Source organism: Lutra lutra, chromosome 1 (genome assembly GCF_902655055.1).
Source record: "Lutra lutra chromosome 1, mLutLut1.2, whole genome shotgun sequence".
Lineage (NCBI taxonomy): Eukaryota > Metazoa > Chordata > Mammalia > Carnivora > Mustelidae > Lutra > Lutra lutra.
In genome coordinates, this window is record NC_062278.1 from 60,901,174 (window position 1) to 60,919,697 (window position 18,524).

The 18,524-nt window shown below is 41.1% G+C and overlaps 1 protein-coding gene across 3 annotated transcripts in view; it reads right to left on the reverse strand.

The window, feature by feature from the left end:
- Positions 1-1,182: 1,182 nt before the first annotated feature.
- CFAP44 (cilia and flagella associated protein 44) overlaps positions 1,183-18,524 on the reverse strand; it is a 166,863-nt gene continuing 149,521 nt past the window's right edge. For all 3 annotated transcript variants that reach the window (XM_047724893.1, XM_047724889.1, XM_047724890.1), the window contains 7 exons: positions 16,714-16,824; positions 15,152-15,282; positions 13,394-13,510; positions 12,185-12,386; positions 7,959-8,119; positions 6,685-6,819; positions 1,183-3,815 (listed from right to left, as the gene is read on the reverse strand). In XM_047724893.1, coding sequence (XP_047580849.1) covers positions 3,627-3,815; positions 6,685-6,819; positions 7,959-8,119; positions 12,185-12,386; positions 13,394-13,510; positions 15,152-15,282; positions 16,714-16,824 — 1,046 coding nt within the window. In that variant the 3' untranslated portion in view covers positions 1,183-3,626. The remainder of the gene's footprint in view (positions 3,816-6,684; positions 6,820-7,958; positions 8,120-12,184; positions 12,387-13,393; positions 13,511-15,151; positions 15,283-16,713; positions 16,825-18,524) is intronic.

The window sequence follows — 18,524 nt, forward strand, 5'->3', positions numbered from 1 at the left end:
GCAGATTTGCAGTTCTCTAACTGAATGGACTCGAGGCAAAGCTTTGGTCACACAGATAGGTGTGGATGATGGAGTATTTTCTCCAGAATGCCATTTAGTTAAGTGCTAGGCTGCACGTGTGGTGGCTGATAAAACTCACTTTCCTTCTTTCCAAAGATAGACCAACATTGCCAGAGGAGTTGAATCACTAGTTGTTTAAAATCAACACTTACTTACGACCATACAGCCACAGGATCAACCTTTATGCGTGCAACTGGCACTAGCCTGAGGCTAAAGCCTTGCACAGAAAGCCCTAATGCTCAGCCATTCTCAGGAGGGAAATCTGTGCGCTGGGCTTCAGCAAAGGTGAGTGACAGATGAAGGGCAGCCTGAGGCTGTCCATCTAGGTAGGAGTCCTGGGGCCAGACTTGCCCACCCTAGTCACACCAGGGAGAAACCAGCCTCTCAGACAAGTGCACCCTCTACTGGCCGGAAGGGACACCGGGCCTGGGCTTACCTTTGTCGCTTGTTTTTTCTGTCCAACAGCTAAACTGGAAAAAGCGTTCTCAGCGAGATGTGACATGATCTTCAGAAAAGTTGTATTTAAAAAATATCTTAAGAAATAAAATGAAGGACTTCAAGGAACATGGAAATGATAGAAGAAATAAGCTGTGACTTGAGCCACGACCCTGCACTGTGGGCCTGAAAGTCACTTCCAAGAGTAAGACCGGGCCAATACTCTGTCTTCACTCAGCTAATCCAGGGCCTCTCAGAGCTGGGCTGTAACTCACCTCCTAGCCCACTGGCTTTAAATTTTATTAGATTTTTTGCTCCTTGATGACCCCAGGCAGTTGTCAATTTTGGTGAACTTTTAAGGAAGTGATATGTAAAATTGCTTTCTGCACAGCACTGGAACCATAACAATATTGAGTGGTTTTTGCTCTAAAAAAAAAAAAAAAAAAGGAAAGAAAAAATCACTTCTAAGGCACACTAAATGAGATAAATATGCATATTTACCTTAGTCAGTTGTGGGAAAAGACCAAAGTTATCAGGCCTCTAAATTTTAGCCTAGAAAATTAAGCAGCTTAGATACTCAATTTCATTTTATTTTCTATTTTTTAGATTCCGAGTAATTATTATAGTCCTTTTTAAAAGACTGATTCAGCTGGCAAGGGCTTTATAATGTACCAAGGGAAGAGTAAGACCTAGTGGGCAGGCGCTCCAGAGGGTGCAGAGCCCAGCTCAGGCCCAGAGCCCTCTCTGGGCAGCAGTCCTCCAGCACAGGACAGCCGGACTTGGCAACACTGAGCAACTGTGACTCAGGGGCTTCACTCAGCAGCTGCTTTTTCTTCTAGTGTTGGTTTGGAGGATACTGTGGAGAAGGGTTCAAAATAGCCATGTTACATTAGCAGTTGACCCAGAGGTAACGCATTGTGGATGGATATTGGCCTCACTCAGAAATAAGGCAGCTTTCTCTGAGACACAGCCAGAGGCAGAGAATAGTCTGATCAGGGAAGCAGGGGTGAATGGAAAGTTATCCCCTGCCAAAGCCAAGCCCTAGTGGTCTCCTTCTGTCTAAAGCTGAACTTCCCAAAGACTCTGAGACTATACTTAAGCACAGATTAAGACTAAGTCTGGAATCAAGTAGAAATGAAACTAAAGCTAGCTCTAGGTCTTGTCCAATTCAAAATAAAAAACTGAGTATTAACTATATTATCAAACCTAGAGGATGAAGGCCTATTTATTGTGGATGTAAGTGGTGATTTAGTCTAGTTCAATTTGGGGAGAAAAAAAAATCCTGATTGGTTACAGAGTTGAAAAACTCAGGGTATCTTTGCCATGGCTCTTCCATAGACTCTAAAGTCATTCCTGCTACAGTTAGAATCACAGAATTTCAGAATGGGAAAAAGAGCTTATCCAAATCCTTCATTTGTCAGATAATAAAATGAGGCCCAGGAAGATTACGTAACTTCCCCTGGCTCTCACCACCATCTAGGGAATGGTGTCTCCCCGGAGACCAACCCCTTTCTCCTGGCAGTTGCTCATTGTGATAGGCAGCCAGCGAGGAACGGAAGCCTCCTGCCAAACAGCTAAGTGAGTGCATCTGGAAGCTGCCCTTCCAGCTCCAGCCAAGCCTCATAGGGCTGTGGCCCCAACTCCCAGCTTGACCATAACCTTGTGAGAGACACTGAGCCCAAAGCAGGCTGCTCTCAGGAACCTGGGTGAGATAAGTGCCTGTTGTGTTAAGCAATGTTTGGGGGACCTTCGTGTAGCAATAAATAAGTAAAACTCTCAGAGCTACGACTAGCACAAAAAGCTTGAAGGGCACACATAGTTTAGGGCTTACAAGAAAGTGATAGCGGGTGTCTCCAGTAGAGAAGCTACTTCACCAGAGTATTTAATGGGCACAAATTATTCAGTTCTCTTAAATAGGAACAGGAAAACATCTTTGAAAGGAAGCAAGTCCTATCTCCTGTGGAGAGACGGATCAGCAGGCTAGTCACAGGTTAGGAAGGCGACGCTGCTGGGTCATGTTCTACGTTGATGTAACATTGCCTCACCTTTCCTTCTCCATGACCGACTTCTACTCTGGGACAGCTCAGTGGAGAAATTCATTCATATATATGGACCCATAGAGCTCTGAACCTAACGTGCTGAGCTCTGTTACTAACAGGGATCCAAATAGCAGGGAGATCATTCCCAAATGGGACAGCCATCAGCCATGACTTCCCATCACTGCTTACCTCCAAACAAAAAGGACAATCAAGTTAGTTTAAAATGTTACACACAATCAAAAGTGATGGTTAGAGACAGTCTCTCAGAGTGATATAACCTATCAAGACTTAGGGATCTACATCAAAAACAGCAAGTGACTCCACTAGAACCCAAAAGAAAATGCAGAGGACATGAAAAACTGTGGGAATACTTAGAACACCGGTAGAGCTGCAAACACCTTCAGAGAAAAGCCGCCTTGTTGACCATTTTGCAAAACACACTCCTGTGCTCCATTCAGAGCTGAGGACTTTGCGCAGCCAGGGCTGAGCAGGAAGCTGGGTAGTCTGCTTTCTGCCAGTCCCAAGCTAACCACTCTGTCTGCATTTCCTGCAGCCTGAGCCCTCAAATAACTGCTCTGTGAAGTCCACAATGTCAGAATTCTGATTTGCATCTCATTCGAAGATACTGCTGGCAGGATAGCTCGTGCTTTTGTTTTTTGTTCTCTCAGAAAACACTGAATATCAGTTTATTTTCCAAGGAATGAAAGAAGCAAGTTTTCTCACAGCTTGCTAGTTTTTCCTGCCGACGGCTAAAAATTCAGATAAGCAAGAGACAAATTTCCTACAAGATATATTGCAGGTGCTTTCTTGAAGTTTCGCGATACATACAGCCTTCTGAGGCTCCATATTCAGTCCATTGGGTTCCAAACAGATCTAAAATGGTTCAGTTCAAAGGGAAATAGATGTTGGGGGCTAGAGTCCATTCTAAGATAACCACATTAGAGAAGAGTCATTAATACTATATGACTAGATCTGGTCTTAGGCTTTTAAACAAATTCACTTTAAAATAGGACCGTTGCAGCCAGCAAGGAAACAGACTTCTGGTAAGTCATATGTCGGAAATCTTGGATGGATTTGAAGAAAAAAGCAAACTTAAAGGCCCATGGGCTTCATCTCCTCTTGCGGAGGCTGAATGGGTGGGAGGATAAGACCACCTTTCTTACGCAAGAGAGCAATCTCTTCCTTTAAGGCGGAAATCCTTTCTGCCTGCAGTTGGATCAATTCGGTGACCTTCTGTCTTGCCACAATGTCTGCTTTCCGAGGGCCCTGGAAGGCATTGCCCTGTTGAAAGAAAATACCTCCCTGCTTTAAGCATCACATGGAATGTGAAAAATTCCCCATTTTTTTGTTAGTGCTAATCTTACTGTCAGTTTAAATACCCATTGCTCCTTATTTTAAGGGGCCTTCAATTCTTCCACTGAAATCCCACCATTAGAAATGTGCCCCCCTGGCCTAATGAGTAACTCTTAAAATGAAAATCCCATTAAGTGAGCAATCTGTCATTCCTACTGGAGAGAGCTCAGCACTGAAGCCATAAAGGACGGGGTACCCACCCCCCTTTCTCTGTACAGCCCATATTTCGTTTCCCAAAAAGGAAATCTCTATTTCCTCATCTGATTCCTTCCCTTGTCCAGTCAACTCTTGCTATGCTTCAGACATTAGGTTGTTGTTGTTTTTTTTTTTTTAATTTTTATTTATTTATTTGACAGCAACAGTGAGAGAGAGAACACAAGCAGGGGGAGTGGGAGAGGGAGAAGCAGCCTTCCTGCTGACCAGGGAGCCCCATGTGGGATGCAATCCCAGGAGCCTCGGACCATGACCTGAGCTGAAGGCAGACGCTTAACAACTGAGCCACCCGGGTGCCTCCAGAAATTATTTTTAAGGCCTTTGTCCGTGGACTAGATTAGGATTTCCTGTTCTGTGTTCTTTCAGAACATTGAACCATTAAAATTTATATCTGAGACTCCTTTTTTAGGTTGAAAAAGTGGCCATTTCATATGGTTCAACCTAACTGCCTATGTGAGATCTTTCTTGCAAGATCCGGTGCCTTTAAGAGCTAGATGGATCTCACCACCCTATGTAGCACCCATCCTAGAGCATGGTACTTAAGTATAAGCTCAATAAGCTTTGAAAGCACATTAAAGGGAAGAAGATGACACTTATGTAGTATCCATTCTGTGCTTAGAGGTCAGGCAGTTGTCATGTGACTTTGAAGGAAACTTCAAAGAATCACTGAGACAATCAGAGAGCTATTGGCCCTGGCATCACAGGCCCACTAAGCCTAAAACCCTCAGTCATCATCACCTCCAGACCTCTTGTTAAGTGAGGAAAATGACCTTTATTTGTTTAAGCTCCTCTCCACAGGGCTTTTGGCTACTTGTAGCTAAGCCCAGGCCTCAGCTCATGGCATCACTCCAGATGCTCACTTCGAAGTCACCGTAACTTGCCCTCGTTTTCCTTACCATACGCAAAGTTTGGCTATTCTTACTTTGAAATGTCTGATCCTTTTTTATTCTTGCCACCTATATCCCAATTCATGCCTAGATTGCTGGAAGAATAACAGTAATGGAGTCAGCTTTGGAGGTGGACAGACCCTGGTTTAAAAACTCAGCACCATGCATTACTTCTGCGGTAGTTACTTAACTACTCTGAGCTTTGGAAGGTACTGTTTTGAGAGTTGTAGTATGAAATATTCCATGTAAAGAGACTATACATGAAAATATATTACTTTAATGCCATAAAAATTACCTATGTAAAGATAGGCATGGAAGGATCTGCTATGTAAAGAGACATACACTATTAATTTTCTTCCCCATTCAACTGATCTACTCAAACTCTTCAGACTCTTTTCTCCAATATATCTGGACTTATCAAAACACATAAAGTCGGGGCGCCTGGGTGCCTCAGTGGGTTAAAGCCTCTGCCTTTGACTCAGGTCATGATCTCAGGGTCCTGGGATCGAGCCCCGCATCGGGCTCTCTGCTCAGTGGGGAGCCTGCTTCCTCCTCTCTCTCTGCCTGCTTCTCTGCCTACTTGTGATCTGTCTGTCAAATAAATAAAATCTTAAAAAAATTTTAAAAGCACATAAAGTCAACAAGTGTTTATAACTGCTTATTGTATGAAAATCGTGTTTAGGCATTAACCTCCTGGAACACTATCCTGACTCATCACTCAAAAATTCTTCCAGTGGATAAAGGGCCCTTGATACTCAGATTTCTACTATCCTTTCATATGGAATTTCCAATGATAAACTTCCCAATTCCTCTTATTCATTCTTTCTGTGCTTAGGTGATTCTTGAACTCTAGCATGCCTCAGAATCTTCTGGAAGGCCTGTTAGAGTACAGGGCCTGTTAGAGTATAGGGCCCCTCTTCCAGAGCTGCTGATTCAGTAGATCTGTGGGTGGGGCCCGAGAATTTGCATTTCTAATAAATTCTCCAGGTGATGCTGATGCTGTTCTTCAGGGGACCACACTTTGAGAACCCCTGGCTTATACCATTTCCAGGATGCTTAAAGAAAACCAAGGGAAACAATGGGCATTTTTGCAGATAATATTGTAAGACTATGACATACGTTTTATAACATGTCACATATGTGTTAGGTTCCTAGAGGTTCCTAGAGGATACTCACCTAGGTGAACCTTGAATCAGGTGAACCTGTATGAAATACATTGTCCACCATATACTATGTACTAAGTATTATGTCAGGCTCAATAAACATTATATAAGAACAAGTTGAAAGCCATAAAAATAACAAGTGTTTTAATAAAGTAATATGAGATCCCACAATTAAAGATACCCACTTTAAATCAAATGAAATAAACACATATTGGAAATGGTTATTTGTTATAAATTTAGAGATTATTTTGGTGTCATTTGTACCTAATAATCTTAACTCACCGGGACTAAGGCAAACCCCATAGATTAGTACATATGTAAACTCATGGCACTCAAAAGGCATACAGTAAAGCTAATCCCTCAGGCTCACCTCTAAGTAGGTACCAGCAACTTCATGTCCTCAGGGACCGAGGTAGACTGGAAATGGTCCAACATCAAGGTTTGTTTAAATGCCAGCACTTGACATTCTTATGAACAACTACTTTCACAGAGCTTCCCCAACTCTGATAAAGGGTCTGAAGGAAAAAAACATACCTGCTGGTTCTGTAGTGTATTCAACCGAGAATCAAGTTTCTTCTTTTCAATACATAAATCATTCATCTGATGAAGCTTTTTGGTGTGTTCTTTTGTCTTCATCATCAACTCCCATCGCACCTGAGCAATCTTTTCCTGCCAGGGTGGGAGGATATAAAATGGGTTAAGTGAGTAAGAGAGGAAACAGAAAAATACATGCTCAGATTTGATCAAAACCATTCAGCAAATATACATATGAAAAAAATACAATCGGAAATTGCTATGAAAATGCAACCAGAGCCAGCTGCATTGGCCCTGGCTCAATTAGAGAAAAGAAGAATGTGGGTATGCTCAAAGATACAAGGAGGTAAAAAAGATAGACATAGGTATCACTTCACTGTTGAAGAATAAAATCAGTATGCATACTGAGTGCGCTATTCATTACTAAAAGGAAGAGTATTAATTTAAGCAGCAGACTTTCATATATTTTTCTTTCCCCAGTCTTGGCCCAAGATCCTCAAGTAGCCAGCTTGCATGGCCATACATCTCCTAAATGGCTTTCCTTTGTTTTTTATTGCTCCAAACATTATTTTAGATTGCACACATTATCTCCAGAAATCCCCTGAAAATCTTGGATAAGCAAAGATGAGACAAGATGACACTAGGAACCTCTTTTCCTGCCCTGTCTACTGATGAGATAAGATGGGAAACTGGAGAAGTCATAAGGACTTGGGGGCTTATAACATCTTTATACAAGCTCCTATCTTTGAATCTAGCTACAGTTGGGGCACTGCCTCCTCTCATAGCTCAGGGAACAATGTAGGCGGTAACATCTTCTAAGACCCTACCAGCAAAATAGTCCAAACTGGTTATAGAATCTATTACTTAGAGATGTTTTCTAATTTCCAGATCCAAAGGGCATGTAACAGCTATAGGGAGAACTACAACTGGGATCCTCAAAGCACAGAGGTTCCATCTCTAACACTGTCAGAGCATTTATTTTACACTAATGGAAACCTCAAAATGGAATCTTGGTCATCGTCCATTCCATTTTGTCATATTTCCACATACCCAGGACCCCAAAACCTATGCTGCACCTTTCACCCCAAGACAGGCAAGTCCCTTCAACCAAGTGAATGGTCAGGATGCTGAGACAGGCCTAAGATCACAGGGGAGCCGAGGGGGGCCCACAGACTTGTCTCTGGCTACTCAGATGCTACTCAAGAACCACTGATAGCATTTCTTGCCTTGACCCACGTTCAGCCAAGGTGGGTCACCTGTCCTCGCGGCCGTACCTCCCACATCTTCATTTCCTTTGCATTCGTTAGCTCCTTTCGAAGTTTTTTGATCTTTAGCTCTTCAAGCGTTGTGTTCACGGAAAGTGTCTGAAGGGCTTCTAGGTCTATCACACGGCCAAACTTGCTGATCATTAGTTGATGGACTGTTTCTTCCATTTCTAAAAGAAGGCAGTACTGTCTTAGTGTGTTCAGTGGCCTCCACCGTTATTAAATGAACAACACTGGTAGCAACTACTTTCCAAAGAACAGCTTTTGTAAGAGGATGGTAAAAGATTTTATGTTACCAGTTGGCTTTTCCTCCATGACTCTTCACCTGCTCCTTTCCCCACTTAAAATGCCCAATCCTATGCTGTCTTTTCGTCTACTTGAAAATCCTGCGTAAAGCAGACTCCATTTTCCCCCAGCTGCTTCCACCCTCTGCTGTGCCCCTCCTCACACTGTCAAGGGCCCCAGCTGGAAAAGGAACTCTTCAGATTTTTTTTTTTTTAAACGACTGATCTCTACAGCATCTAGTGTTAAGAACAGAGCAGGCACTTAGAGGAAGTTTCCATCATACTCCAAGTAAAAATTAAAATCTGAGTCTCAAACATTCCAGGCTCACTCTCATCTCAGATCCCATTGACTACAATGTTCTTCCCCAAATAGCCACCTGGCTCCCTCTCACCAGCCCATTTTCTTTTTTCTTCTTCTTCTTTTTTGTTAAGATTTTATTTATTTGATGGAGAGAGAGAGAGTGCATAAGCAGGGGGAATGGTTGAGGGGAGGGAGAAGCAGGCTCCCCACTGAGCAGGGAGCCCAATGTGGGGCTCCATCCCAGGACCGTGGAATCATGACCTGACCTAAAGTCAGACACTTAACCGACTGAGCCACCCAGGCGCCCCCAGCCTATTTTCTAAAACCAAGTTATAAGAATCATTTCCAATACACTCAGTTCTGAAGGGGTAACCAAGAGCAGGTCCTTTCCTCTAACCAGGGAAAACCACACTTTATCAGTATGCCACCTCTCCAGGAAGCTGTTCCTGGCTCCTACAGACCTGAACACTCTCCTTTCCCATCCCGTCTTAATTTTTCTTCTTAGCAATGATCTCCATCTAACATGCATTATAATATATCTTAGTTTTGTTTACTGTCTTTCCTCAACATGATAACAGTGGAACTTCTGGGGATAATTCCATATGTGGAGTCTGACTCCCCAAGAAAATATAATCTTGTAACAAGACTTTCTTGGTCACTGGACTGCCCCCTAAGTGAAGTCTTGAAGGCCCTAAGGTATCAGAAGATGATAGAGTTCCGCAATGGTGTGGAGATTTGTATCTGGTTATGGTTGAATATAATGATTCAACTGGCATGACTGCCATTGTGTGTGATCCAAGAGGGGCTGTTCATGTGTATTCGATGTGAGCACAGTCCCCATGGACTTGTGTAATGTAGCAGCTGTGATAATCAGTGATGCAAAAACCACATGATGCTTAGATTATTTGCACGCATGTACTAGCCTGTGGCTGCCTGCTTGGCCTCAGTAAGGACCTTGAGACTCTCTCCAGCTAGTGCCCTCTGCCATGACAGCCTCATGTACTAGGATGTGGACTCTGGTCCTTGCCATTCCCCCTGTGGAGCCAGCCTCATGCCCTTCTGATTTGATGAGGCCAACAATTACAGGGGACATAAAGCCTTCTGGAATATTTTTACCAAATGCCTTCTCCGTGGCCAAGAGCTGTGTTCTCCTTGAAATGAAGTAAACTTACCACTTCTCACCACCATGTTCTAGACTCTCCTCTATGTTCACTGGGTCTGTCAAGGGAGGAAAGCAACAAAAAACCAACTGTGGTGTTTCTCATCACTGCTAAGCCTTTGTTCTCTGGCTTACAGAAAAGGAACCTACTCCTACTTCTACTTTCAGAATCAGGAGAACTTCAACCAGACTCACAACTTGCTTTTCAGAAAATGGGTTGAGGGCAGGTGGGGAAAAGAACTGAAAGTTGCTGAATAAAACTTATGGAATTATTCCCTTTTATTTCCATTAACACTCTAAAAATTTACGTATCTCATTTCATCTTCACACATTTTCCCAAACTTGGAATTTACCCAAACTGAAACAAGCTTCTTTCTTTGTTTTCACACTAGTTTATTCCTTGGTTTAATTAACAGTACTTTCAGATATAAACAACATTCATGGCCTACCGAAGCCAGAGGAATGAGAAGTATGTGAGAAGCACTGGAACCTCGAGGATTACACCTGACAAAACTGTGTGTCTCCAATCAGTGTTATTTAAACATGCAGTCTTAATTTGTATTTTTTTTTTTATTTTATACTCCAGCCACCCATGAAGGCAGAACAATCAATACTCACTGGAAACTGGCCTCTACAAATCCAAGCAACCTAGACTGGTTGACTAGTTGACCACTATAGGCTTCCCATTTTTTTTCTTTTACAAATTAAAATATCTATTTTTTTTATTCAATTGTGGTAAAATACATAACATAAAGTGTATCATTTTAAACATTTTTAATTGTACAGTTCTGTGGCATTAAGGTAGATACTAAGGTATTGGCAATATTGTTGTTTTTAAAGTTGGAAACTTCACAACGTACACTTTCTGTTCCAAATACCAAATATTCAAAATGTATTTTAAAGGATACTAATCTTTATACTGTGCATTTTATAATATCCACCACAACTCCAGATAGATTAAAAATGCAAATATGAAGAACACTACTAATAGAGAAACTATGGATAAAATTATCTTTATGATCTCAAAACAGGAAAGGATTTCTTAAACAAGACATACACAGACACAATGCACAAGCCAAAAACATTGGTAAAATTAACTATATTAAGATTTTAAATGTTTATATCCCAAAGTAAAAAGGCAAGTCACAAACTAGAAGGAATCTGAAGTGCCTTAAAAGGCAGAATATAGAGCGCCTGGGTGGCTCAGTTGGTTGGGTGTACAACTTCAGCTCAGGTCACGACCCCAGGACCCCGGAATCAAGTCCCACATCAGGTTCCCCGTTCAGCGGGGATTCTGCTTCCTCTACCCTTCCCCCTGCTCATGTGTGCTCTTGCTTGCGCTCTCTCTTTCTCAAATAAGTAAATAAAATCTTTAAAAAAAAAAAGACAGATTATAATTAAGAACTCCCTAAAATCAATAAGAAAGCAAGAAGCAGAAGTAAAAAAAAATGGTAAGGTTTATAACAGGCAAGTTACAGAAAAGGAAACACAAATAAATGGCAAATAAATGTATGTGAAGATGTTTAACCTCACCAGAATTCAGGACACATGAATAAAAACCACAGTAAAATACAATTTAACATCCACCAGGCTGGCAAATATATTGAAGTATGACAGCATCAAATGTTCTTGAGAATATGGAGCCTGGGCCACCCTCACTGACAGGGAAGTGGCAGGTGGTTGAAGAGGGGGTTGAGATAAAATGGTACAACCATGTTGGAGGGCAGCTTGGCAATATACAGGAGTGTCTGCCAGAAATGCATAACACCCCTCTACAACCCAGACACCCCAGTCCTGGGAATTCACCTTCTCCCACGCACAGGGAGATGTGTACAAGAAGGTTCACTACAGCTCTTTCATCATGAAAAATTAGAAATAGCCAAAATATCCATCAACAGAAGATTGGAAAAAAAAAAAAAAAAACCCAACTCAGAGTCCTACAATGGAATATTGTCACGGCAGTTAAAATAAAAATAAAAAAAAAAATAAAGTGAATAAATTACAGCAGCATGGATACCTCTCAAAAATCGGTTTAATAAAGTGAACTGCAAAATGATATGAATAACATTACAGTTAAAAACAAGCAAAGTCATTCTTTATGTTGTGTGTACACACATCTGCACGTGCGCTCACCTGCCAGCCGACCCTGGGAAGGGTCCTGCGGAACAGTATCAGAAAGAAGGGTGTTCAGTTGCATCTTCCCTGTTTTGATTTCTTAAACTTGGTGGCTAGTACCTAGGTTACGTTACTCTATATTTCATCATGTGTTAAGCCTTTTAAACTTAAGAGAAATAGTTTCCACGATAAAGGATTTAGTCTTTAAAAGCAAGAGGGTGACAATTCAGTGGTCTTAGGAAAAATGGTAGCTAGGAAGACAAGAAAGTGTTTCCTTGCTCTCAGTGGTTCGATTCTGTGATTACTTACTGTTTTCAGAGTTAATTCCCTCTCTTATCAAGATAGTACTAGATAATGCGTGGGCTGAGTTACTTACTGCTTATAGTTTTCGCCATCTCTCTCTTTTCTCGGATAAGCTGTTTGCGCCTCTCCCGGCATTCCTTGTTAAGTTTTTGCTGCTTGGAATTTTCCTCATGGAGCTCTATGATTCGTTCTTGCAGGCGTCCCAAGGAATGGTTAGAAAAGACCAAGGTTCCAGAAAGATCATTAGGAATTTCTCCAAATACTACATGCTCTACCTATCAAAACCAAAACGAAACCAAGATCGAACTAAATGTAAGATCACAGAAAGCACTTCTTTTTCTGTCCTTGTTTAGGTCATTGCCTTCGGACCTTGGTCATTCCCATCATTGAGTAAGGTAAAAGCTGGGTGGCCTTAAGATCGTAAGCCACGTTATGCCCCTGTATAGACAGCAAATCTTCCCCCAGACTATGCCTAGTATCTGCTGCATAACCATGGAACAAACATTTCACGGTGGGTGTACTACGCAAATCGCTACATAAAACCAATCCAGTCTGGGTCAGGTTACACAAAATATATGTGAGGCCAATCCAAACTTTTCCTTCTAAAATACTTCTCTTCACCTGACAAAATGGGGTACGAAATGCATCTCTGCCCCTTAATATAAGCTATAATTCTAATGAGTGTGGAAATGAACAAAGAGGGCAGAAAGAGAAAGGATGTTTTCCTTTGTCTTGCCCTCCCTCATTAACAAGCAAAGATTATGACAATTCTTGTATCATTAGTTCATGTCTATTTGACGATGGTGTGCAAAGGGACGTGTGCACAAGATCCAAGATTTTAATTTCCCAGCCATTCCATTCTTAAGTCATAAGCTCCCTGGGGCACCTGGCTGACTCGGTCGGAAGAGCATGTGACTCTTAACCTTGGGGTTGTGAGTTTGAGCTTCACATTGGGAGTAGATACTCCTAAAAAAATAAAAATAAACTAAAAAAATAAATTCAAAAAAATTAAGTCCTAGGCTCATTTCCTCAGACCTGAAGCAAATTAACTGGACTTTGGAAGTGATAATGAGCCATCAGGAAATATGTACGTGTGGCTATGACTCTCTCACAACAATCTGAGAACGGATAAAAAAAAGTTGGGGTGTCATTATTCAGGTAGAATCCTCAGCAAAGGGCTGCACTTCTTCCCACAAGTGGCCCAAGAATCTTTTCTGGGAAAGCCTGGGTGTGCTGGCTCTTCTGCTTGGACGGGGTGGGGCACAGTCTCCAGACCCATCACCTGGTGGAGCTTGAGTGGAATCACCACGAGCAGTTCGTTCAGCCGTTGCTGCTTCTCCCGTTGGTAAGCCTCCAGGGCCTCCTCTGCTACATTCAGGTTAGCTGCCACAACTTTTACCTGCGGAAAGCCCCATGTGTGAAATGTGATAAATGGGGACATCTTGGGAGACAAGCAGGACCTGCTCTGTTGGGTTGCGATTAAATGAATGACCCCAGTTTGTAGCCCAGGAATGTGTATTATTTTCTTCCTGCTAAGTCATGATCCACACTGCTTTCTCAATCATTCCTATGTCTCCAGAGTAGTAAAGGTCTCGTGACTAAGAGTTCAGAAGGCATGTCCTCATCTTCCTTTTATTTTCTGCATGAAAAGCAGCTCTCAGCATGGAATGTCTTTGTCAAGATGGTGGGAATCTCACTGGGCCATCAATGACCTCAATAAACAAAAGGAAAAAGCCCTTTAAAGGAACAAAACTACTAACTATGGTACTCATGAAGTATGTTTTTCATCTAAAAAATTTGAATTTTCCAAATCATTTTCTACTTACACAAGAAGAAGCAACCTACCAAAAATATTTGTGAATATGAAGTCTTAATGATACTTTCCAGCCACAATGCACTCAGCCAAAGAATGAAGTCAGAGAAGGAATTCTCAGAAACACACCATTATTGACTGTCTACTATTGCTACACCATTTGGGGTGTGAAAAATGTCCTCACATGTGTTGTTTTATTTAATATTACAGTGAACTCCTGCGAGGTGTCCCAATTAATGGGGGGCATTTGTGATCAATTAAATAAGGTCAAGATATCCACTGATCTATTTGACAAAATTGGTAATTGGGAATCTTATCTAAGGGATGTGGTCATAATTTTGGATCTAATACATGCTTCATGTTCATACTTTTGCATGTGCTGATGCATGTACCGTTTTATATATATATGTATACATATATGTATACATATATATATATATATATTTAGGACTATGAATTAAGCAATGTTGCCCTAGGAAAGAGTATCTAAAAGAGAAAATTAGCAAATAAGGCAGAAATCAAACCCATCAACATAATTATACCGGAAGTTTAGCTTTATGGTCTCCAACACGAGATGCCCATTCCCCAAGAGGGTAAATAAAGTGATTAGGGCACAGAAAGAAAAGATCAGTTTCTATTTCTATTTATTTTTATCATATTCTTTTTCATTTCTGTTTTTGTGACTGTTTCCTAATATACAAAATATATTAGTAGAATAATTCATGGATATAATTTGTAAATAAATATACATGTATTATATATAATTTTTTTTTACTTATAGAAGTATATAATAAAAAAGTTTGGAAATCAATAATGTAGATAAAGAAAGGCCACTCTTCAAAAGAACCAACGGCCCCCATCATAACTGTGTTTGAAGAGGAAAACCTTAAAATATAACACTTAAAATGTTTAGGGGCACCTGGGTAGCTCAGTCAGTTAAGTGTCTGCCTTCAGCTCAGGTCATGATCCCAGGGTCCTGGGATCGAGCTTCATGTTGGGCTCTCTGCTCAGCAGCAAGTTGGCTTCTCCCTCTGCCTGCTACTCCCCCTATTTGTGCTCTCTCCCTCTCTGACAAATAAATACAATCTTTTAAAAAATGAATAAATAAAATGTTTCTTCTCTGTGGAGAAGGCCTAACTCCTGTCATTTCTATGAAACAGCAGTACAGTAGCTAGGAGGGTGGCTAGCACACTGGGAGAGGAGAAGTAAGTAAGTATATCATCATACTTTTTTGGATAGTGTATCATGTTCCTTTCTGAGGTTATCGATAATTTTCTTTTCTTCCACTAAGGCCTCCTCAATGTCCAGTCTTTTCTCTCGAAGTTGAAGGGCCAATTCAAAAAGACCCACATCGCAATCTGAAAAGACAGTCAAAATTAAAAGAGACCCCCACTCTTATGGAACGTACTGATATTAGAAGTGGGGATTTTGGGGCGCCTGGGTGGCTCAGTGGGTTAAGCCGCTGCCTTCGGCTCAGGTCATGATCTCAGGGTCCTGGGATCAAGTCCCACATCGGGCTCTCTGCTCAGCAAGAAGCCTGCTTCCCTCTCTCTCTCTCTCTGCCTGCCTTTCCGTCTACTTGTGATCTCTCTCTGTCAAATAAATAAATAAAATCTTTAAAAAAAAAAAAAAAGAAGTGGGGATTTTGGAGCTTCAGAATTAATAATGACCATCTGTGGGTCCACTCTAGCACACTTTCATTCCACTTCAGGCTCCACTGTTCCAGGTGAAATTATTAACAATATAAGTAATCCTGATAGTAATTCTGATACCAGCACTGACGTTCTGAGCAGTACCATGAGCCAGGCTTTCTGTTTAGGCATTTTATTTACATTCTCTATCAAGTCTCCTAGGCCTTTGCAAGGTAGAAACTGTTGTTTCCATTTTATAGGTGAGGACCTGAAGTCTCAGAGAGGTCATGTAGTGATAATGTGAACCAACGCAACTCAGGTACAGTATCTCTGTGTTACTTTCCACTATATCACACTATAGTCCACCAGGCAATTGATAAAGAATGGGAAAATAAGAGTACTATAGTGGAATTTGGAAACCTGAGTTCTAGCCCTAGATCCCCCTCCAAACTAGCTGTGAGACTTTTTTCAGGCCATTTAAGCCTGCAATAAACAAGGATTGTTTACAAGGATCCTGCTGTTAACAAGTTGTATTATAATTTTTCGAGCTCTATTTTAAAATAAGATTTAAACTTTATTTGAAATTAAGCTTTAACATTTAATTTAAAATCCATATAAAGTGGCTACAAAAATAAATATAAAAATAAATATAAAAATAAAAGAAGTTGTCTTTTCTTTACCGGACTATTCATCCATTGAGACTGGAAGAATATTGGTCTGGCTACTTCAGACTGGTTTTATCAGTGAAAACTGAGAATATAAATTGCTAAACATCTCCAGGGAACTGGCACAAAGTGCCCTTACAAAATGGATTTTAAATATGAAAATGTGAATGGGTTTGTCAAAAAGATAAAGCTTTGTAAAAAAAAAAATGTCCACATGCACACACACTACAATCTGTTATCTCTGCATAATTTGACTTTGAATCAACTATAAGTTATCTGCAAATTATTTGTCATTCATAAATGGCTGCCTAAGGGAAAAGAAAATAAATCATCCAGAGAGCCAAATACAAGTATTCATTAGATTACTTCATACAATTTCAACCACGCTTCCCTCAAATTTTATGAGACAACTGAGAATCCAAAAAAGGATCTCCTTGATATTATGAGTCCATGTTCACACTTCACAGAGAACAAATGGTTTTATCCAACTTACTTGTTGGGCAAATAGAATCATCAAAAACCTCATCATCAGATCCAGACTCATCTTCATCACTCTCTAAGCTAGATTCTTCTTCACTTGATTCATCACTTTCTTCATCTTCATCTAAATAGAGAGGAACGCATTATTAATATGCAGAGAAGTCCCTGTGTTAAGCTAAATCTCATATTTCAAAAAATAATTTTTTTTTCAGTGAGTCGATGGGAAGATAACAGATAAGGCAGGCAATTAGTCAAAGTTTTAGAAGAGTTTAAGATGGCAAAAAAATATATTACCCAAAGAAATCTACAAATTCAAGGCAATCCCTATCAAAACACAAATAGTATTTTTCACAGAACAAAAATGAATAATCTTAAAATTTATATGGACCCACAAAAGACCCTGAAGCCAAAGCAATCTTAAAAGAACAAAACTGAAGGTATCACAATCCCCGATTTCAAGATATACTACTAAACTATAATAATTAAAACAAGTCCGGGATTGAAGATGGCAGAGAAGTAGCAGGCTGAGACTACTTCAGGTAGCAGGAGATCAGCTAGATAGCTTATCTAAAGATTGCAAACACCTACAAATCCAACGGGAGATTGAAGAGAAGAAGAACAGCAATTGTAGAAACAGAAAATCAACCGCTTTCTGAAAGGTAGGACTGGTGGAGAAGTGAATCCAAAGCAACGGGAAGACAGACCGCGGGGGGAGGGGCCTGCTCCTGGCAAGTGGCGGAGCATCGGAGCACTAAATCAGGACTTTTAAAAGTCTCTTCCGCTGAGGGACATCGCTCCAGAGGCTAAACCAGGGTGAAGCCCACACGGGGTCAGCGTGGCCCCAGGTCCCGCAGGGTCACAGAAGGATTGGGGGTGTCTGAGTGTCACAGAGCTTGCAGGTATTAGAACGGGGAACCCGGCTACAGAGACAGAGCTGAGGAGTGAGCTCTCAGCTCACGGTTACCTTGAACCTGTCACAGGCTCAGTGAGCTCAGAGGGCGGCCGGAGGCCAGGGAGACGGGAGTGATTGGGCACTATTCTCTGAGGGCACACTGAGGAACGGGGCCCTGAGCTCTCAGCTCATCCGGGCTGGAGACTGGGAGGCCGCAAATTTCATTCCCGTCCTCCAGAACTCTACGGAAAGCACTCAGGGAACAAAAGCTCCCAAAGCAAACCTGAGTGGATTACTCAGCCCGGCCCCTGGTAAGGGCAGTGCAATTCCGCCTGGGGCAAAGACACTTGAGAATCACTACAACAGGCCCCTCCCCCAGAAGATCAACAAAAAATCCAGCCAGGACCAAGTTCACCTACCAAGGAGTGCAGGTTCAATACCAAGGAGAGCAGCGGAATTCCAGAGGAGGAGAAAGCAAAGCACGGAACTCATGGCTTTCTCACCATGATTCTTTAGTCTTATAGTTAATTTAATTTTTTTTTCTTTTCAATTTTTTTTCTTCTTCTTCTAATTTTTTTTAATTTTTACCCTTTTCTTTTTTAACATTTTTTAACTAGTTTATCTTATATATATATATGTATATATATATATTTCTTTTTTATATTTTTTCTTTATTTGTTTTCTTTTTTTAATTGTTTCTTTTTTTTTTCTGAACCTCTTTTTATCCCGTTTCTCCCCCCCACGATTTGGGGTCTCTTCTGATTTGGTTAAAGCATATTTTCCTGGGGTCTTTGCCACACTTTTAGTATTTTACTTGCTCCTTCATATACTCTTATCTGGACAAAATGACAAGGCTGAAAAATTCACCACAAAAAAAAGAACAAGAGGCAGTTCCTAAGGCTAGGGACCTAATCAATACAGACATTGGTAAT